The 21482-nt window shown below is 45.3% G+C and overlaps 2 protein-coding genes across 11 annotated transcripts in view; one reads left to right on the top strand and one right to left on the bottom strand.

The window, feature by feature from the left end:
- The window catches only part of CNOT4 (CCR4-NOT transcription complex subunit 4), an 88336-nt gene extending 68452 nt beyond the window's left edge, over positions 1–19884 (bottom strand). For 2 of the 10 annotated variants that reach the window (XM_075602573.1, XM_075602571.1), the window contains exon 1: positions 19360–19878. The gene's annotated coding sequence lies outside the window, so the exon portion shown is untranslated. Of the gene's footprint in view, positions 1–19359 lie in introns of all 10 variants that reach the window. The other 8 variants (XM_075602576.1, XM_075602575.1, XM_075602579.1 and 5 more) reach the window with 6 other exon arrangements.
- The window catches only part of NUP205 (nucleoporin 205), a 48878-nt gene continuing 47129 nt past the window's right edge, over positions 19734–21482 (top strand). The window contains exon 1 of the mRNA XM_075602568.1: positions 19734–20286. Coding sequence (XP_075458683.1) covers positions 20259–20286 — 28 coding nt within the window. The 5' untranslated portion in view covers positions 19734–20258. The remainder of the gene's footprint in view (positions 20287–21482) is intronic.

The raw sequence follows: 21482 nt of genomic DNA on the forward strand, positions 1-21482 counted from the left end.
GCTTGTCTTGTTATATTCATGAGGTCACAATCCCAATAGCACTTCTTCTGACCCAAATATAGTGTGTTGGGCTTAGGCCGTGCGTGCTTATAGTTAGGCGACGCAACGTCGCCCGAAAACAAATGCATTGTTGCTGCCGCTTGTGCTTATAGTAAGCGTGACAGCGACAAAGCGGCTGGATTTTTGGAAGCCGGGAATATTTGATTTTTCAGGGTCTGTCGCCTCATGTGACAGCCCCTGAACCAATCAATGCCCTGGTCGTCCGCGACGCCGCTGCAAAGCGAAATACAACTTTCGCTAGCATGCGCGGCCTTACGCTTGCAGGGACGGCGTGTTTGCAGATTTCATTTGGTACTTTCTGACCCCTCCTTCCTGGTTTTAAGCACACTCATCCCACTTTTTATTTTTTTATTTTTTTAAACATTGTTTTTATTAGTTTTTTGTGCATACACGTCAAGGAATGCAGGATGTTGTCAATTGTATCAGGTATACACCTAACTTACAGGGAAACTTTACAAGTAACGGACGAACATTGGGGGGACCACAGGACAGGACGCAGACAGACTGACAACATCTAAGGACAAGGAAAAAGAGGGGGGAGGGGGGGGTAGGGGTGGGGGGGGGAGCGGCCTGGTAGTAGCGCTGATTCCACGTTTCGCCGGGGTCTTTCACCAATGCTGCCTTTGTTCTGCTCCAGTTCGCCTCTCAGAGGAGCTCAGATCCGGAACACATCAGGATTTCATGAGTCGGAGAATCTCTTCACCACTGTACCTCGGAGGGAGCCCTACTGTCCGATCGTCCCGTCCGACTCCCAACCCAACATCCAAGGAGAACCCATCTATCTCTATCAGAGCCATATTGTGGCCTCATTCATCCCCTGAATATCAGTCTGGGCAAGCCATAATGACCATACTTTCTCAAATTTATCGGCTGAGTCGTTAACTAAACTCGTTAACTTCTCCATTCTACAAATGAACCAAATTCTGTTTCTAATTTTATCAATAGACGGAATTGCGTTCTGATTCCACAGTGCTGCGGTCTCGCACCTCATAGCGGTAGCAAAATGTGCTATCAGCTTGTTACCCGATCTAGATACCTCGTTTGTAGGTTTACCTAATAAAAATAGCCACGGGTCCAGCTGTATTGTGAGCCCTAAAAAGATCCTCTGCAGCCAATCGCGGATCTGGGTCCAGACCGGCACTAATCTTGGGCAAGACCACAGCATGTGCACCAGATCCCCCTGTTCCCCGCACCGCCTGGGGCAGAGCGGGGAAGCCCCCCGGACAAATTTAGCTAATCTGATTGGGGTGAGATACCACCTTAATAATACCTTATATGAGTTCTCCTTCAATGTCGTGCATATGGAGCTCGAGGCCGCAGCTTTGAACACCGCAGCCCAGTCCTCGTCCTCTAATTGTGTCTGGAGATCCTCTTCCCATTGTGTCATAAAACTGGGTTTGACTGTCCTGTCTGAGTCAGTATTCACCACCTCTCTGTACAACGCAGAGATTAGTCCCCGCGTGTCGGCTCCGCGCACGCAGAGCTGTTCGAATTTGGTCAGCGGTGGTCTCACCGGGTGTGCGTTATAAAATGCCCGGACCTGGAGGTACCTCATAAAATCAGTGTTAGGTACGCCCGTTTCTGACTGTAATAGTTCAAAAGATTTGATCTTGCCTTTATCCTCCAGGTCCTTCAACCGACTAATCCCTAATTGCCGCCAGCGCGGGAAGCATTTTTCCGCCAGCCCAGGAGCAAAGTCCGGATTGCCAAATAAAGGAGCCATCAGTGTGTGTTTGGAGGTCAGAGAGCAGCTAGTTTTAGAAGCCTCCCAGACCGAGAGTGAGTTGAGCACAGAGGATAGTGGGATGAGCTTATCCTTCACCCGTGTCCTCGGGTACCAGATTAGGTCCCTGAGCTCAAGCGGGGCGCACACCTCCTTCTCCAGTGCCACCCACCTCCTGAGCCCCGGGTCCCCATGCCACTGCGTGATTTGACACAATTGTGCCGCTTTATAGTAGGACAAGACGCTCGGGACTGCCAGGCCACCAGCTTCCTTGGATTTTTGCATAATTTTCCCTTTAATTCGTGGTTTTTTATCTTTCCAAATAAATTGGGAAATAGCCTTTTGGAGCCCTGCGATGTCTGCTCTAACCACGGCAACCGGGAGAGTTTGGAACAGGTATAGAATTCGGGGAAGGATGTTCATCTTGACACTATAGATCCTCCCCAACCAAGAAATACCATATGCCTTCCATTCCTGCAGCTCTTTTTTGAGAGTCCTCAGCAGTCTGGGATAGTTCGCCGAATATAAGGAGCTCGCCTTTTTTGTGATCTGCACTCCTAGGTATTTCATGGCGGATGGACGCCATCTGAACTCAAAGTTGAGTTCTATCAACTTCTCCATTTCTTTTGGCAGGTGTAGGCTTAAGGCCTCTGATTTAGTTTGATTTATTTTGAAGCCAGAGATCTGGGCAAAACGCTCTAGAAGCTCGAACAGATTAGGCAGCGAGATAAGCGGCTTGGCAAGGGTTAGAATGATATCATCCGCGTACAGAGCCACTTTGTGCTCCTGCGAATGGATCTGTACCCCAGCGATATCAGCGTTACTCCGAATTTGTGCTGCGAGTGGTTCGATGCATAAGGCGAATAGCAGGGGCGAAAGCGGACATCCCTGCCTCGTCCCACTTTTAATTGGGAATAGTTCCGAGGGGAATCCCTGGTGAACTACTCTGGCTGACGGTGCCGTATATAGTGCTTTGACAGCCTGTTGGAATTTGCCTCCAAACCCAAATGCGCCAAGCGTGGACTCCAGGTATGGCCAATCAATCCTGTCAAAGGCCTTTTCCGCGTCTAAGCTTAGGGCCACACCCCGAATCTCGTTGGCTCCCATGAAATCTATTATATCAACAATTCTTCTAGTGTTGTCGGCCGCTTGTCTACCCCTAATGAAGCCAACTTGATCCGGGTGGATGAGCCCCGGCAGGATTACATTTAATCTATTGGCCAGCAATTTAGCGTAGATTTTTACATCTGTGTTAATTAATGATATTGGCCGGTAACTTTGGCAGCTAGTGGGATCCTTGTCCTCTTTATGAATTACCGAGATTGACGCCTGGAGCATCTGTCCCGGAAAGGGCTCTCCTGCTAATACTCCATTAAACAGCTGGAGCATGTGTGGAGCTAAGACTCCGATAAATTTTTTGTAATACAGATTGGAGAACCCATCCGGGCCTGGGGCTTTTGATGCTTTTAAGTTTTTTACAACCGCCTCTAGTTCTTCCCTTGTGAAGTCTCGTTGCAGAGCCTCTCGCTCCTTTCTGTTTACTTGTGGCAAGGCTGCGTCTGCTAGGAATTTCTGTAGATTACTACTTGTCCTAGCATTGTGAACTACCTTCTCTCCATTGTACAGCTGTTCGTAAAATTTCGCAAACTCCCCTACTATGACTTTAGGGTTTGAGGAACTCTGGCCTCCTGCGGTCGTAATAGAATGAATGTTAAAATTTGGTTTCCTATTACGGAGTCTGGTGGCTAGCATAGTGTCCGGTTTGTTAGCTTTCTCATAGAACTTCCTCTGTGTCCAACTCATGTCTTTCTCCGCTCGGGAAGTGAGGAGGAGGTTTAGCTGAATTCTAACATCCTTCAACTCCCTCAGATCAACATCTCTACCTGTCTGGTTGTGTAGAGTAGAGAGCTCATGTAACCTGTGATAAAGCTGGGCTAATTTGGCTTCCTTTTTCTTTTTCCTATTTGCCGCTATACCGATTAAAACCCCCCTAATCGTGGCCTTATGAGCCTCCCATAGCAGTGATTGGGATTCTACACTGCCACTATTTATCCGGAAATACTCTGATATTTCAGATTTCACTTTGTTTTGGGTCTCCGGTATTTTGATTATTGATTCATTTAGCTTCCAGTTTGCTCCCGGGCTGGCATTACTCAATTGGGTGCATCTTAGCTCTACCGATGCATGGTCCGACCAAGTAATATCATGTATGTTTGTGTCGGAAATTTGTGGGACCATTCTGCCTGATACAAAGAAGTGGTCAATCCTACTGTAGCTGTCATGTGGGTGGGAGTAGAATGAATAGCTGCGGTCTCCCTGGTGCTGCTCTCTCCATATGTCCACCAGGCTAGTCTGTTTAAGGCCTTTCAGTAATGAGCTATTCCCTTCTTTCTTATTATTTTTTTGGGACGTAGATCTGTCTACCTTTGCATTCATGACTGTGTTAAAGTCGCCCCCTAGAATTATTTGTCCCTCAGCCCATACCTGCAGCTTCTGGAAGAATGTGTTGTAGAAGTCTATCTGACCCTCGTTTGGAGCGTATATACACGCTAATGTCATTCTGACCTGTTTAAGGAGCCCGACCAGCACCAGATACCTTCCCTTTGGGTCCCTTTTAATCTTTTCAACCTGGAAGGGGGTGTGATTTTGGAATAGGATAGCTACACCTTTCTTTTTCTCTGCCCCTGATGCTAAAAAGAACTTACGAAAGCTAGAGTCAAGAAATTTTGGATTATTACGCGAGCTGAAGTGAGTCTCCTGTAGGAAGACCACGTCAGCCCCTCTCCTCTTGAATTCAGTGAAAGCGACTCTCCGCTTACGTGGACTGTTGAGCCCTTTGGCGTTTTGCGAGATGAAAATTACCTCCATTTTATGTAGTAGTGTCTGTGTGGACCTAGAATGTAAGCCGGTCTGATCTTACCCCTGACCCTGGACATGTTCTGTTCATGGACTCTGTGGTGTAGACTCCGGAAGCGCCTATTCAACCCACCGCCTGTTGGGACTGGAGGAGGAAAGGGAAAAAACATGAGGGAAGAGTACACACATAAAACACCTAAATACATCATGAGAACCGTATTGGTCTTAGAAGACCTCGGGTTCAATGCCCGGAGGAGAGATTTTCTCCCTGGACCCTCCTCCCCCTTGGTCCCTCTCTGTGGCTTCCAGAACTCGCCACAGATCTCCGGGTCAGAACCAGGTAGGTGGGATATGACCCCCCTCCTGGCGAAGACGCACATGCCTGCAGGCAGAGTGGTGGCTGCCCCCCCTCCCCGCCGGCCGCTCTGTGCGTTACAAAACCTAACAACTAACTTCTCTTCTATCTATTTTATTAACTCTTATTAATCCAAACTTAAGCGTTTAACTACCTTGAGCTCGAATCATGAACTCTTCCTTTTATCTAAAACTGTAACTACAACTTTTCACCCTGTTCTCTGCCTGCCCTTTTAACCGCTGACCGTTTCTACCTCCCCTCATGCATTCTTCCCTGCTTCCGGGCTCGGGTGCTCTCCCTCTCTCCCCCTCCCTCTAGGATCCTGCCGGGTCCCTCGTTGCCGCATTTCAGTTATCTCTCCTGGGAGACCTCCGCTTGCGCCGCTCCAGTACCCCTATGTTCTCACTCATGTTCTTTTGTCCGCTATCTACTCTATGCTATTCTTGCTCAGTACATGATACTTTGCCCCTGTACTCTGCTTTGTTTATGGCTATTAGGCTTGTCTATGCTGTCTTCCCCCCTTTGTCTCCTGTCCCTGATGGGGGCCTGTGCTACCTCTTCCCTCCCCCCCTCCCCCCTCCTCCTTCCCGCCCGTGCATGTCCCCTCCTCGAGCGGCCAGGCAACCTCCTTCTGCACCGCTGAGTCTTTTCTGCGGGACTCCGCCTGTCCTGTGATCGCCTCCCCGGCGGAGGAGCTCGCGTGCCCCCGCCAGAGGAGATCGCTGTACTCCTAGCCGGTCGCCTCGCATCTGACGTCATCCTGGCGTCCGCCCGGGCTCTTCACCGCGCCTCTCCTCCAACTCTCGTGATAGCGGGATCCATGACGTCACCGGTGTGGGCGTGTTGATCTCATTCCGCGGTGGACTGCCGAGACGAGAGGGCTGGATCGGGGGAGGCTCCCTGGGCGGGTCCATCCGGCAGAGCAGATCTTCCCGCCGAAACCCCCGCCGCCATTGGAGATCTCGCGCCCTTCCGTCCTTCTTCCTCACCATTAGGTGCATATCCGCCATTTTGGGGACCCATGCGCTGCGGCCATCTGCTGAATGCCGTCATCTTTGGACTCGGGACAACTCCGGAACCTCGGCAATCTCACGGTAGGGGGATGTCTGGTGTAGCCTGTGTGGCAGGGTGTGTTTAAACTGCGCAACGGGCGCAACTGCAGCTCTTGAACTGTATAGAGTCTCTCCTTTACGGGCTTTTCCCTCTGCCCCCCTCCTTGCTGATTCTCCTCTCCGGCGTGGGAGAGGTGCCCTGCTTTCCTGTCGGGGAGTCCGTCCTCTTCCCCTGCTGGGCTCCCTCCGCTCCATTGTCCTGTGATCCCCGCACACCCAGTTTTTTAAGGAAGGCTGCCCCTTCTGAGGGGTGCTTGAGCACCTGCGGTCTGCCGTTTTTGATGGCTACTAGGGCGAATGGGAATGCCCAACGGTAGCGCACCTCATTGTCCCTTAGGGCCTTAGTTATGTGCCCCACAGCTCTCCGTCTGGCCAGTGTCAGCGGGGACAGATCCTGGAAGATCAACAGGGTAATCCCCTCGAAGGTAATGTGTGGGGTGGCACGGGCTATTCTGCTCACCTCTTCTTTGACAGAGAAGTAGTGGAGCCGGAGGATCACATCCCTAGGGGGATTGGAGGGCACGGGTCTGGATCGTAAGGCCCTATGGCATCTGTCCATCCTAAAGTCTGAGGCCGGGCTGCCTGGTAATATTGAGGCCATCCAGCGGGAGAGTAAAGCTTCTGGATCCAGAATTTCTTCTGGGATCCCCCTCACTCTGAGGTTATTTCTTCGATCTCTATTCTCCCCGTCCTCTTGTCTGGCTTCCAACTCTGCCACTCTCTGTTCCAGCGCTTGTACCCGGGAGTTTGTCTCCTTGTGGGCAGTTGAGCTAACGTCCATGCGCTCCTCCAGGTCGTTGGTCCTCGTCCCTATCTGTACCAGATCATGTCTGAGCCCCTCCACCTCTCCTCTGAAGAAAGATTTGAGATCAATTAATAGTCTTGATATTTCTTTTTTGATGACTTTTGTTTGTTCTGCTGCCGCTCCGGAGCCCTCTGCATCCTGGGCTGAGTCTGAGTCAGATACTGCTGACATCTCTGCAGTCCCTGCCTTGCTTTGGCCGGTGAAGTAGGCCCTGACATCTGACTTTCGGCGAGTCTTTTGTCTTGTAGCTGCCATCCTTTTTTGGGGTGGATTATCTTAACTGGGAAGGGTTTAGGCAGCCGTCGCTATGTTTTTTTTCTCAAAAATGCTGGTTTTGCTATTGTTTAATTGCTTTATTGTGCCGGCGGTTGGAGGAGCTGTGTGTCTATGCAGCCATCCTCAACCAGCCGCGCATGCGCATCCCACTCATCCCACTTTTAAATGGCAGGTCTTGTTATACACCGGTGACTGACCAGTCTATTAAAAAACAGTTCTCCCTCCATTAGAGAGGTTAAAAGAGCTTTTTACAGGTACAGTAGAATTAGGACGTGCAATGGAGGGGATGGATACCGTGGCGTGGCTCTACAACCTCAAACCTTTGGCCCAAAGAATTTAAATGACCCCTCACTTATGAAAATAAAACCAGAAGTATTTAACTATATAAATTTGTCATATTGGATGTAGCACTGAGGCTTTCGGTCTTGTTAAACGTTTAAATTATACAACAAAAATGGGGCAGGTCATTGGATCCTTATTGTGCATTACTGGAAAAGTTAGTTATGGTTCAGTGACATCTCATAAGTCCCTCACCTCTACAATATGACTATTTGCTCATCAAATATTATATGAACAATTTTTAATCAGACAAAGTGGTCAGATGAAAAAAAAAAAGTTCTTGAGAACAGTATTGGCCAGTCTTAAATCTCCCATTCCAACTGAACATCACAGGGCCACATGTTGGTCACAATATGAAGCCATCTACATGAAAGTCACTTTTGAAGTATGATGTGTGTAGCCTGCAATGAAATCCTGAAGTCTAAGGTTTTAAGAATTAAAGATCAAAGGCTCTACAGAAATCTAGAGTCTAAGTGTAATAACGCGTAGCAAGGTTGTACTTGAAAGGCCAAATGGGCCCTGAGGCACCAGTACCATTGGTAGTTGTACTGATAACCCGGTCCCCACTTTGTCTATGGAATAACTGCATCCTTCTTCACTCTGCTGCACAAAGTTTGTAATCCTAAAACAGCCACTAGATATTTTGTAACTGGTGTTCTATGTCCCCTGATCTACATATGGAGGATGTGAAATAAGTTTTGTTCTAATTTGTAGAACAGACAGCACCACTCAAGAATAAAAAAACAATTGAATTGCAAACCGGTTTGTGCACGGAAACAACGGACCTCCCTTAGAGCTGCAAATCAAGCAATATCCTACGTGTGTTTTTTTATTAAAATAAATCATTTCTGTACTATGAGAAAATACTAGTAGCATTTTTTTAAATGAAAAACACTGAATTATTATTTTGAATGTATTACAATGTAAAGTAATATAAAGTAATGTATTAAAATACTTGAAGCATTTTTTGTTTCTATAGCAACCATTTGCAAAGTCACATCCCCTTCAGGCTCTGGCAAACCCCTTTTTGAGCCCTGCCCTCTCTCTAGCAGTACACCAATTGGATCCAGTGACTGCCTGGTCACATGATCTTCCCCTACAGAACTTTGTATCTTTGGTCCTCTTCCGCTCCACTGAGAGCCAATTAGTGAACCCCCGAGCAGAATCTTCACCGATCAATCACAGCAAAACGGATCGATCATCAACTTAGCCAATTACTTATTGTGTGGATTGTATTGATGCACATATTAAAAAAGGGGAAAAAAACCGTCAACTTGGACTGCTGCTTTAGGCCGAGGCACCGCTGCATCAGACAGCACGCTCGCACTGCATACAGGCGGCGCCTGGAGAGGCACTTCACCGCTATCTGCGGTCCGTAGGGAGCAGGGGGGGGGCGTGGTTGAAGCGGAGGGCTGCAGCGGGGGTCTCCCGGGCAGGAGGGTGCTGTTGCCGGCAGTGTGCTGCAGGAGGGTGCTTCTGCCGGCTTTGTGCTGGAAGGAGCGGGAGGACCTGCCTGTCCGGGGTGAGCAGCGAGCCCACACACATGCCCTCTGCTGCTAGCTCTGCGGGGCTGAGGGCGCAGGGGGCTGCCCTGGGATACTTCTCTGTGGTGACTTCGCAGCAGAAGGTGGGGGAAGCTCAGACAGCTCCAGGAAGGTACAGCCCCCGGCGCTGAGAGGCTCACCAGGCACAACGTGACACGTCACCGCTCGGGAACACAATCCTCTTGCATCCCCTCCGGCTGACGCGTCACAGTGCGTAGTGAGCCTTGCAGTGAGGAGGGACTGGGGTCGGCTCGGGAGGAAGTCAGGAGCTGGTGAGTGACGCGCGCGCCGCCGACCGCAGCTGGTCCTCAGCTTTAAGGTCCAGAATAACTAAGGATGTTTTCCAGCACTCCCCAAAAAGACACAAGACTGTAAATCTTTCTTGAATGTGTTATTAAATGATCATAGCATAAGAATGAACTTTAGCATGGTCCAGTGGCGCTTTGGGACTAAGGCAGTTTATCATCTGTGCCGATTAGCATTATAAAGACTTGAACAATTTACAGGTAAGCACCAGAAATGACCTGTTTGAGGGAACGGGCTGGAGGAGCCGTAATAGAAGAACCGAAAGTGCCTGTGTGTTTGTTTTTATGATGGAGGGAAGATCCCTCATTCTCCTTTGTTTCGCGGGCTATGTTTTGTGTCGACTTATTACCCACTATAGTTACACAATAGCAATAGAGCCCAATCTGCCCCATTGCATCTTAGGCTGCGTCCATAGAGGGGGGAGCAGTACTGAACCGCGCTGACGCCGAGGCTTGCCTGCTGAAGCCTGTGCGATTTCATGCACGTGCAGGCGAGCCAGCGGGCGCGATCGGGAGGCGGGGCAGTGTCGTCGCTGGGCCAATAGCCCGCGACGCACTGACGTCAACGTCACAGCGCCGACGTCACCGTGACGTTGCTTCGCGATGATTGGATGTTTTCAGCCGACAGCGCGCTGAAAAACAGCTTGGCTGCCGGCTGAAAAATCCAACTCCTCATCACGCCTGCGGACGCTCGCTTGCGCCCCCTCTCAAGACATCCTCATTGAGGATGCCGGGGCTCAGCGCGGAGTGTCCGCACGGCTCAGCGCTGTTGTCCTTGTATGGACGCAGCCTTAGACTGGGATTTATACTATGTTATGTCCGTTAGACTGAAAACAACCTGGCGCATGAATCTATAAAATGGGCAATATAATTATTATTTAGCAGATATAGGTGTACCGAGGTTCCTGAGGACAAAGCATAGGAATTATTGAATACTTATAAATAAAACAATTAAAATACAAAAAAAAATATAAAGACAATGTTTTCAAATAAATCTGAACCTTGATTAAGCTTAATCAATAATGTCAATTTATGAGTGGTCTATCTAGACAAAAGTCCAAATATATTCGACTTGCGTTATGTCCGTTAGGGATACTGTACATGTGTTCTTCAGACAGTAGAGAATTACATGCATTTGTACTTCGGGTCCTACTCAGGGTACAATATTCATACAGAGCATGGTGTAGAGAGGACCCTTGATGCATGTTTATATGCATATAGTTTTTTCCATGCATGTGGTGTTTTGTATAGTATAAGTATTTTTCTTTGTTTTTTACATTGATGTGACTTACATTGTGGACCATGCTAAAGCACATTATTATGCTAGGATCGTTTAACAACGCATTCGAGAACGATTTATGGTCTTGACTCTTTTGGGGAGTGCTGGAAACAGCCTTATACTTTATTCAAATGTTTTACCCGTGGTTTCAGGACAATTTACAGTTTTGTCACGATGTTATTGCAATTTACAGTTTTGCCTTACACCAGCTATTCTTGATCTCCCAAAATTAAAAATATGACTTCTCTCTCGTGTTATTTGATTTACTTGTAAAAGCAAAGCCACAACTAAGACAGGGAATGAGTTAAGCTGCGACAGTTTCTCCCAAACACTTTGAATCACCCAACACACATCAGTTTGCCCTCAGAAGACCCGAAGAGGCCCTTTCAGTGAAAGCGTCCAGGCAGGAGGATGAGGAGCAGGGCTGCTGAATCCAACTTGAACCCTTTCCCCTGGCAGCTTCATTGGCAGGACATAACTGAGAGGCAAGAAGTCAGCATAGCCAGCAAATTACCATAATTGGCAGAATACCATTCCGCGCCTTGATACGGATGGATAGAGGGAAAAATGGTTGTCCTAGTAACTTCAGGAGGCTTCGGTAATCAGATAGCATTAGGAGGAGATTCACGCTTGGGCACTTTATGGGCCCAGATGCACTTTAAAAATAATTTCCAGAGTGGGACACACACACACACACACACACACAAATCCTGTCCTTAGCACTTCATACTCTGCATAAAGACAAACCACAATGTATAGATACATGTCATTAGTGAAACAAACATTACCGATTGGCTAAAATTAAAGGTTATAATGGGCAGTAATGTCCAGGTGTGGGGGGAGCGGTCAGCAAGAGGCCAGTCAGGGAGCTGTCACAAGGAGTGGTAGGCGAGGGCGCCATCCGATGTAGCAGGATGGGGGGTACCACTGATAGATCAAAATAAAGGGGATGTTGGCAATTATAATAAAAACAAAAACTTAGCCTATAATAATGCCGTCTTGAAGGCAAAATGACTAACTAGGCATTAATAGCCAGGTAATGCCCGTCTTGAACCGATTATTACCTAAATTATGCTTCTGGTAGCGGAATACTTAAAAACATGCAACAATAACCTACTCCTTAATCACTCAGATTTGACATGGTCTAGCTTCTATTTTATTTATCATATTGATTCATTTAAATCCACTGGGAATCTACAATACTTTGCTAAAAATAAATATATAAATTAAACAGGGCCATCCTCTAATGAGCCAGGCTCACTCAAAAACAGAAAAACAAATTACTTAAATATTGGATGCACATTACAAGCTGGAGAGTGATAATCAGAACTTTCAAACAATAGGATAGCTCTTGTGCTTTATAAAATAAAGTATGTACAAAAACAATAAGTCAATCAGGCTGGCCATACTGCGCACGCAGCAGGATTTGGAGACAAATAAATTACATTTTTCACGCGACGGCCGCGTCACGTGAGCATGAGCCAATGAGGGCGTAGCAGCCTGGTGACATCACGGCCACGACCCCCGTTGCGCATGTCATCGGAGTCCACAGATTGCTCAGGTGATAGGCGTGCGCCTACTTGCGCGCACACTATGTCCACAGCCTTAGACATAAGCATGTGCTCCTCTTCTGATCTGGGGAGACCTCTAAACACAAAAGCTTGAAACAAACATGACTAGAGACCTCTCGCTCTCTAATGGCCATAAGATAAGATTTTCCAGGTGATATTTGATCAGTTTGCGGATTACCAGTTCTTGACAAATCCACTCGCCCCCTCGCCTGGGGCAAGTGGATTTTGTCAGCTGGCGAGGCAGCTGAAGAGAGGAGCGGAAGATGAAGTTGGCGTCGAAAGAAGAGGATCACCATGTAAGTAGGAGCTCTAGATGGGGGGCAGCGGCGGAAGAAGAGCATTGAAATCCATGTGAGCAGCAGCAGGAGAAAAGCCGGGTAGGAGCGCGCTCCTGCAGTCCGACCCAGAAGTTTTCAGTAAAGTTACCGCTAAATAAACCTCTGAATCTCCCGGACAGGAATACTTATCCGGTAGGTCAATATGGCCACAGTCACTAAAATGTAAACTGGGGTAACCAGTAATCTAAATGTGCACAAGATTTGTATTAAAGCAGCAAAACTTGAAAAATCTTCCCCCCCAAATAAATCAGTTCGCTAGTATCCAAAACTCCTAAAGCCATTTTTAATTATATTTTAAATGTACAGATCATCCTTCGGTTGCTACAGCAGGTCATATTCACAACCTCTTTTGAAACAGGCGCCCACACACCTTTTTAAGCTCTGCCCTTTGGTAACAAAGTATCACAAACAGATCTGTTGATGCGTTCCAAACAGACTGTCCATTACTTTGAAAGTTGTAACAATAATGTGTTACTTAGTAATACAGTAGGGCCCCGCTTTACAGCGCTCCTCTTTACAGTGTTCCGCTCATACAGCGTTTCCCAATGTATACCCATATTCATTAGGTTCAGTGTTTTTCCGCCAATTTTCGGCATGACATGCACAGTTGCATGTCACTAAACAGTTTTAGTGCATGCGCAACTCCTTGTCAGATGCCATTTGTCAGCGAAACAGTCAGTTTACAGCTCTGCATCTCTGTTTTCAAAAGGTACAGTGGGCCCCGCTTTACAGCGATTTTCGCTTTATGGCGGCGGCCTGGAATGGAACACGCAGTATGAGCGGGGTCCTGCTGTATAATGTTACATATCAGCTGCAGCACAAAGTTAGAAGGCCGCCATTTCATTAGGCACACAATCAGGATTTTTACTGGTTTACAACAGGAGCATCAAAACGATTGCGACCTTATGTAAGAGTATACATTGTCCCACGCGTTACATATACAAATTATAAAAAAAAGGCAGAAAGTAGAATTGCTGCTTTAATAAGAAAGCATGTGCATTATTAAATGATTATCAATGAATGACTCGTCTCTGTACGTTCTCCCTACCTACCAATTAGATTGAAAGCTCCTCGGAACACGGACTCCTCTTCCTTAATGTTACTTTTATGTCTGAAGCACTTATTCCCATGACCTGTTATCTATATTATCTGTTATTTATTTGATTTTATTATTACTACTGTGAAGCGCTATGTAATGCGCTATATAAATAAAGACATACAATACAATGAAACCACCCTTAAGTGTTAACAATTCGTCTACTTTAACACACTCAATATACCCTGGTAAGGGAGATGGTCCCATGTACATGGGATGTTAAAACATTTTGGTCCGAAAATTGACTTATCAAGGTGATAGGCCTGCGTCAAGATTTAAACAAATGTCTGGCCATCCCACATCACATTGTTTTGCTTTCTTTAGCCCTGAGTAGAAAAACTTTACAAGAAAATGAAAAGGGTTTAGGTCAAGTGAAAAACAAACTTGTCTGGGGTGGGTGAAGGCATCAGACAACTAACACGGAAAATGCCGCTACTCATAGAAAGCGAGGAATTCATGTTTCAGCAATAGAACAAATGCACCGACTTGATCTTACTTTATGAATTCCTACTAATACTACAATATGAAACACTTCACACCGGCTTCTTGCATAGTGGCTGATTACATGTTGTTTTTCTAGTTTATGGACCCCCCCTCATTCCTCACTCCCTAAATATAATGCACTGGAAGACGGTACCGTTTTCTATCCATTCTGCTCTCAGTATCAGTTAGTTGTCTTTTGTACTACAAACTACATTGTGTTCAGGGTGGCATTTTTCTACAACAAAACGCTCCCAACCTGCCCCGCTTTACAGCGATTTTCGCTTTATGGCGGCGGCCTGGAATGGAACACGCAGTATGAGCGGGGTCCTGCTGTATAATGTTACATATCAGCTGCAGCACAAAGTTAGAAGGCCGCCATTTCATTAGGCACACAATCAGGATTTTTACTGGTTTACAACAGGAGCATCAAAACGATTGCGACCTTATGTAAGAGTATACATTGTCCCACGCGTTACATATACAAATTATAAAAAAAAGGCAGAAAGTAGAATTGCTGCTTTAATAAGAAAGCATGTGCATTATTAAATGATTATCAATGAATGACTCGTCTCTGTACGTTCTCCCTACCTACCAATTAGATTGAAAGCTCCTCGGAACACGGACTCCTCTTCCTTAATGTTACTTTTATGTCTGAAGCACTTATTCCCATGACCTGTTATCTATATTATCTGTTATTTATTTGATTTTATTATTACTACTGTGAAGCGCTATGTAATGCGCTATATAAATAAAGACATACAATACAATGAAACCACCCTTAAGTGTTAACAATTCGTCTACTTTAACACACTCAATATACCCTGGTAAGGGAGATGGTCCCATGTACATGGGATGTTAAAACATTTTGGTCCGAAAATTGACTTATCAAGGTGATAGGCCTGCGTCAAGATTTAAACAAATGTCTGGCCATCCCACATCACATTGTTTTGCTTTCTTTAGCCCTGAGTAGAAAAACTTTACAAGAAAATGAAAAGGGTTTAGGTCAAGTGAAAAACAAACTTGTCTGGGGTGGGTGAAGGCATCAGACAACTAACACGGAAAATGCCGCTACTCATAGAAAGCGAGGAATTCATGTTTCAGCAATAGAACAAATGCACCGACTTGATCTTACTTTATGAATTCCTACTAATACTACAATATGAAACACTTCACACCGGCTTCTTGCATAGTGGCTGATTACATGTTGTTTTTCTAGTTTATGGACCCCCCCTCATTCCTCACTCCCTAAATATAATGCACTGGAAGACGGTACCGTTTTCTATCCATTCTGCTCTCAGTATCAGTTAGTTGTCTTTTGTACTACAAACTACATTGTGTTCAGGGTGGCATTTTTCTACAACAAAACGCTCCCAACCTGCCCTTTAGACACATATAAAGCACAATGTATTTCCTGGTTTAATAAGTACAACGGTGTCATTTTTTTCCTTCTACATTTAAGGGTCACTCTTGGGAAAAAAAAGGGTTGAGAATAGGCCTTCTGATCAAAATCAAGGTTTATGGCATGTCAGTGTTTAAATCTGCAGAAAGCATATCTTGTAACCTAATTAAGCAACCACAACATACCCTTTCAACTGCCCAATTAAAAACAATTTAACCTCACGTGCAGATTTTATAGTAATATAACCCACAATGAGTTAACCATAGAAAATGAACAGCGCTCAAACAGAAGCATTGTAAATTAAATGAAAAATATAATTGTTACATCACTATCCTTTCCGAATTAGCACGAGGTATTTCTTGCACTTGTGTAGGATCTCCCCAGCCAGCACTACCTACACCTGACCTCAGTTGGCATCTTGGCTAATTACCCAATTGTCTGTCTGACAAAGATCCAAATCAAATTTATTTTCTTTTCATCTTTAATTGGGCGATGCTTCAATCATTAGGGAACAATCATACAACTAAGGTTTTCTTTAATTTTGCATGGTCTAAGTGATTGATATTGACAGTATCATCCATCTCACTGAAACAGACTCAACACGTGTGAAGAATCAAAACACCACACTATTTGTGCAACAAAACAGTCCAACACCACAAAACGTGTGACATCTGACACAAAACAAGTGTCAGAGTTTTGTACTGTATACAGTAGCTAATTAAGCCAAATACAACAAAGATAGCATGTCATGGGGATTCTTCTGTTTAGGAAAAGTTCTGATCGGCACCGAAAGGCAAGAAGTAAATACACTTACCACCATCAATGTTTTATGTATGCGAAAGAAAGTAGTGATTTGGGCTAATTCCATCTAGTGAAACGCAAATGGCCTTTAGCATATACAGGTAACATAACTTATGCTTCCCTATGACTTTATACCCTAGTATGATCACAGCTTTCTGGTACACTACCACTAAAGTATGATGCAACTGCTCTCTCCCTATTTGTGACCAAGTCCATGATTTCAAATACCAGCTATAGTCACCTTGAACCGTAATATATTCTTCTAACCATTTAATGTAAGGGGCACAAAACGCAGAGCCAAGAGACACAACTCAACGGTCTACCTATTGCTGAAAAAATAGGTTTTGCACTCTGTCAATCCGGGATATTTAAATATACCCGGGCATCCCCCAACGTGCATTCATCTCAGAATTAACATTAAATAACAGGTTTCTTTGCCTTCAAATAATCAACATGCAGTGATTACTTTACAATGTATTAGAAGTTCTGCTAAATGAAAAGAATCTCTTTTGGGAGACTATTAAGCCACCATGTGGTTAGTTAGTGTGGACAAGCACTATATCCTTGTGTCCTTGGTATTGTAAATGAATTTCTAAGGTTTTTGAAGGAATTAACTGTGTGCATATTGTTACATGTGCAGAATATATGAGTAGTTTAAGAATATATACACACCTCATAATATCTCAAAACATCATATACGAATATATATTAAAGAGGTACTGATTAGAAAAGGAGTCTCTCTGCTAATAAGTTTTACAGTTAACAAGCGGTTCTACCATATACATAAAGACATGCACATACATCTACATACACTGTAGGTGAATATTTGTGTGCATATCTACATAAACATGAGATTATATAACTATATCTCTCCAACTATATAAAACACACACACACACACACACACACACACACACACACACACACACACACACACACACACACACACACTTTAAGACTATTAAATGAATTGAAATATTTTCTCACACGCTTTATTCTGCATTTGATATCCTTCTTTTGCTTCACTTTATAAAGGAACTATTACGAGTAAAATTCTACAGGCAGCAGTTCTTTTCCTGTGACTGTACATATGGTCATTGTCATACACGCCACACAACACTTCTTGTTCCTTGAACAGAAAATGTTCAGAGGCACATCTCAATGTGTCCATGGCATGTTTCTATCACCGTCTGTGACTAACTGAGGCAATGGCATTGCACAGGAATTAAAGGAGATGGCTGAAGGCTATGATTGGAAAGCAGCATGTCTGCAATAATGTGTCACCATCTCCATCCCAAAATAGAAGATGTAATTGGGGGGGGGGGGGGGGGGGAGGAAAGGGATACAAAATCAGGAATAGTACAGGGAAGAAAGATAAAAAGAAGTGACAGCCTAAAAATATAAAAAAAAAACACCCAATCAATTAAAAATACGTTTCCACTTTAAACCAAATACATGCGATTCCTACTCACTAACCACCCATTAAGGTATATCTGCTCTGCCTGTCAACATAACCTTGCATTGAAAAGATATGATAGAAGCTGTAGGACCTTGTCACTGACTGCTTTTGAAAACAGGGGAAGAAGCGATGGCAACTCCCTCCCCCTCCTAACCATTTGTTGTGTACAAACACTAATAATCGTCATACTTGTTAAAACACTAAATATGTCAACGGCCCCAACTTCCTTGCAGAGAAAGAATATCCCATCCATTAAGAGGGTGCTAAATAGTTGAGTTACTCACTTTGCACAGGGTCAACATATACATCAGAGACAGAGGTTATTCTCATTTGGGAGAAATATAAAAGGTGTTTAAAAATGTAACACTGTTCTAAGAAATATGTTATGTATTGTGCAAAACAAGATCTGTATTTAGATGAGAGCAAACTTAGATTACTCCACAAAGGCATAATTTAAAAAGATCATCAAAAGATGGGTCCAAGTTAGATTCCAGTGTTACATGGTGTTGGAAGATCCAGCTGACAAGTTTCCAGTACCAAAAAGGAGCAAAATGAGGAATTGTATTAAATGACAAAGCCACCTTTGCTTCTAGCAACATCTTGTTTTGTGTGCTGAAAACAGGTTAAGAGAAATGTTGTATTCAATGAAGTTGCAGATGTTGATGTGTGGGACTTCACATGACACATTAAAAAGGTGGCAGGAATATAAAATAACCTCAAAAAAATAAAAGCAGAAGGAAACAATGGTATGGAAACAGGGTCTCGCATATCATTCACTTCTCATGTCTGCTAATACATAATTGGCAATATAGGGTGCCGGTGGGTTCTACCCTCTCATTTAGGGTAAAACATGTTTCAGTCTACGGAAAATATAATGCGGGTTAGTCATTTTCCTCTACTACCATTTGGTGGGGGATAGTGTCAAGTCATGTGTCTGTTCTCATGTTAGTTATAGGTAATATGAATTATGTTCACACCTGCCTATGGGTTTTGTATACTGACACTGTGCTGCCCCTTCTCCCTGTCAGAACCAGCGGCATATTATTTATTTATAAAAATGTTTTACCAGGAAGTAATGCATTGAGAGTTACATCTCGTTTCCAAGTATGTCCTGGGCATAGAGTTAAAATGACAAATTATACATGGTTACAAATAGTTACATAGGTGAATAGGGTATACATTATATACAAGACATAGCATATCCCAAGTATATGGCAGTATGAAGTGGTGGGTCACTGCTCTGCCTTTCCTGTTTGGTTTGTACAGTACCAGGCTGATGGAGACCATGACTTCCCTGTTGTCCCCCCATGCACAGGGTGAGGGATAGCAGAGTGAGGCCTAGTCTCTCTCTCTTCCCCCCCATTCAGTGAGGGATAGCAGGGTGAGGCCTTGTCTCTCCCCCCCTTCAGTGTGGGAAAGCAGGGTGGAGGCCTGGATGGCAGGATGGGAGAATGAAAGCCGGGGTGGGGGGAGGAATGAGGTTGTGGAGAAGTAGGCCGCGGCCCCCGGTGATAACGCGCGGGAGGTTGAGGCACGTGAGCTCCCTACCAGCACTTACCCTCGCACCGCCTCCTGCGCCGGGGTTACAGCTCGGTGTGTGCCTGCTGGGATTGTAATGGCGGGCGGGGGGCGGGCCGGTGACTCCTCCTCCTGTGGCAGTTGCTGATTTTCCTCTCTCCCTCCTCCTCTCTTCTTCCCTTGTCCCCCCGCCCGTCTCTTTTCTCGTTTCCCGGAAGGATGGGGTGTGTGGGGCGGCACCAAGTCCTGTAGATCTCCCACTTTTTTGTCCCCCCTCGGTTAGATCTCACGAGCAGACGGCCACCATCTTACATTGGGGGGGATACTGCTCTCTGTGTGTGGGAGGAGGGGAGGGGTGCTGCGCATGCGCGGGGAGGAGAGGGGATCGTGGTAACGGGCGGGAGGAGCCACGCGCGGCATGCTGGGATTTGTAGTTCTGGACGTACAGCACGCGCTCTCGGGCCAGCAGCAGCAGGGATTCCCCCTGCAGCGAAAGCATGACAGGCGCTGCAGTGGTTTGGATCGAGTAAATTGCAACGCATTCACTGCCGGATGAGTTAGGGGGTGGCGCCTCCGGCAGCAAAAAGGTTAAAGCAACGCGCTCGCAGTATTCCTAGCAAAGCCACCCATCGGCAAAGGATGCTGGGAAATGTAGTTCACATTCCGTGGACCACCGCGTCTTCGCCCTCCCAGTGAACTACGACTCCCAACAACCCATTCGCGACTTTAACCTTTCCCCTGCCTCCCTTCAACAGGAGTTGGCAAGAGTTGCCTAAAAATAAAGTGCGAGTTACGTGACCGCTTCGCCGCTTGCGTTGTTTTGAATTTGGAAATGAAGCACTGAGGGAAAAGGCGCCGTTTCTCCCCCCCCGGTTGTTTTCAGGCTTCTCAGAGGGCAGCCCGGCGGTGACGCAGGCGCCTTCCCGGGTGTCTCCCAAGATGGCGGCGCCGTTGGCGGTAAATTCAGGTAAAACCAAAAAATAAAGCGCGTGTTCTGGGCCCGGGGAGGAGAGAGAGGAGCAGGAGTCTGGGTACCCGAGGGTGGCACGGCGGTGCGGGCCTTTCCCCTGTATCCGGTGCGAGTGGTCTCCCCCCAAATCCTCGCGCTAACATCGCCACATGTCTACTGGAGGATACCCGCCCCTCACAAGCACCATCTATTCTAAACACAGAGGGGGTTTTATACCTGAATTAGACACAATAAAAGTGCCACAGAAATGCTCATATGACATTAAATCTGATTAAGTACACTGAGTGAAGCTATATCAAATGAATAGCAGATATTATATATATATATATATATATATATATATTCTCTATGTAACCAGTGAGTTGACAGGTGCTGATCTATATCTATACGACGCCAATGTAGAAACCTGCTTGGTTCAACATTTTTGTAGCTTATGCATATGTGCTCTTCCAATAAAAGATACTATTTCTACCTACTCCTTTAATCAAATGTTTTTTTTTAAAGTGAGGTTTCCACCAAAAACAGTCTGCATTGGCAGGTATTTAACTTTTTGTACAATAGCTTTAATGTATGTTTTATTTACAACCCCCTTAAAACAGGATGTTGTATTGTGTTATATGGGATGATGCAACAATATAAATACCAGAGCTGCCAGCATTGGTAAAATTAACTATCCTTTAATTTCTTTGACAATATGGGATCCCCTCCTATAACAGCAGGATAACATGTAATTTGTTATATGCAATGATTCAGTTGCCAATAAAACACTCACTATTCGGTGCTACTATAGCGTGCAGTCTACTTTTACTGTTCTACTATAGCGTGCAGTCTACTTTATCTACTAAACAAAGGAACAATATGGTATGTATTGGTTTTTATTATACTACAAAGGAACAATATAGCTCATTGGTTTGTAACGATAAACACTTCGTATGTCTTTAAGAAATTGTTAAAACAAATCTTCTGCATCCTTCCTTGGCACTTTCCAGCAAATGTGATCAAGGTGTGATTGAAGTAGCTCATTAGGAACGCCTCTCATTTTCTTCAAAATGCGTATTTTGGCATCCAACTATGACCTTTCAATCCCTTGCGTGTTTGCTCCCGACACTGGATCCACGTAATTTTCTTGATGGTTCACCGTAAAATGCCTGTAACCGATGGCATTTAAATTTCCATATGCAGGCCACACGTCG

Source organism: Ascaphus truei, chromosome 5, assembly GCF_040206685.1.
Source record: "Ascaphus truei isolate aAscTru1 chromosome 5, aAscTru1.hap1, whole genome shotgun sequence".
Taxonomy (NCBI): Eukaryota; Metazoa; Chordata; class Amphibia; order Anura; family Ascaphidae; genus Ascaphus; species Ascaphus truei.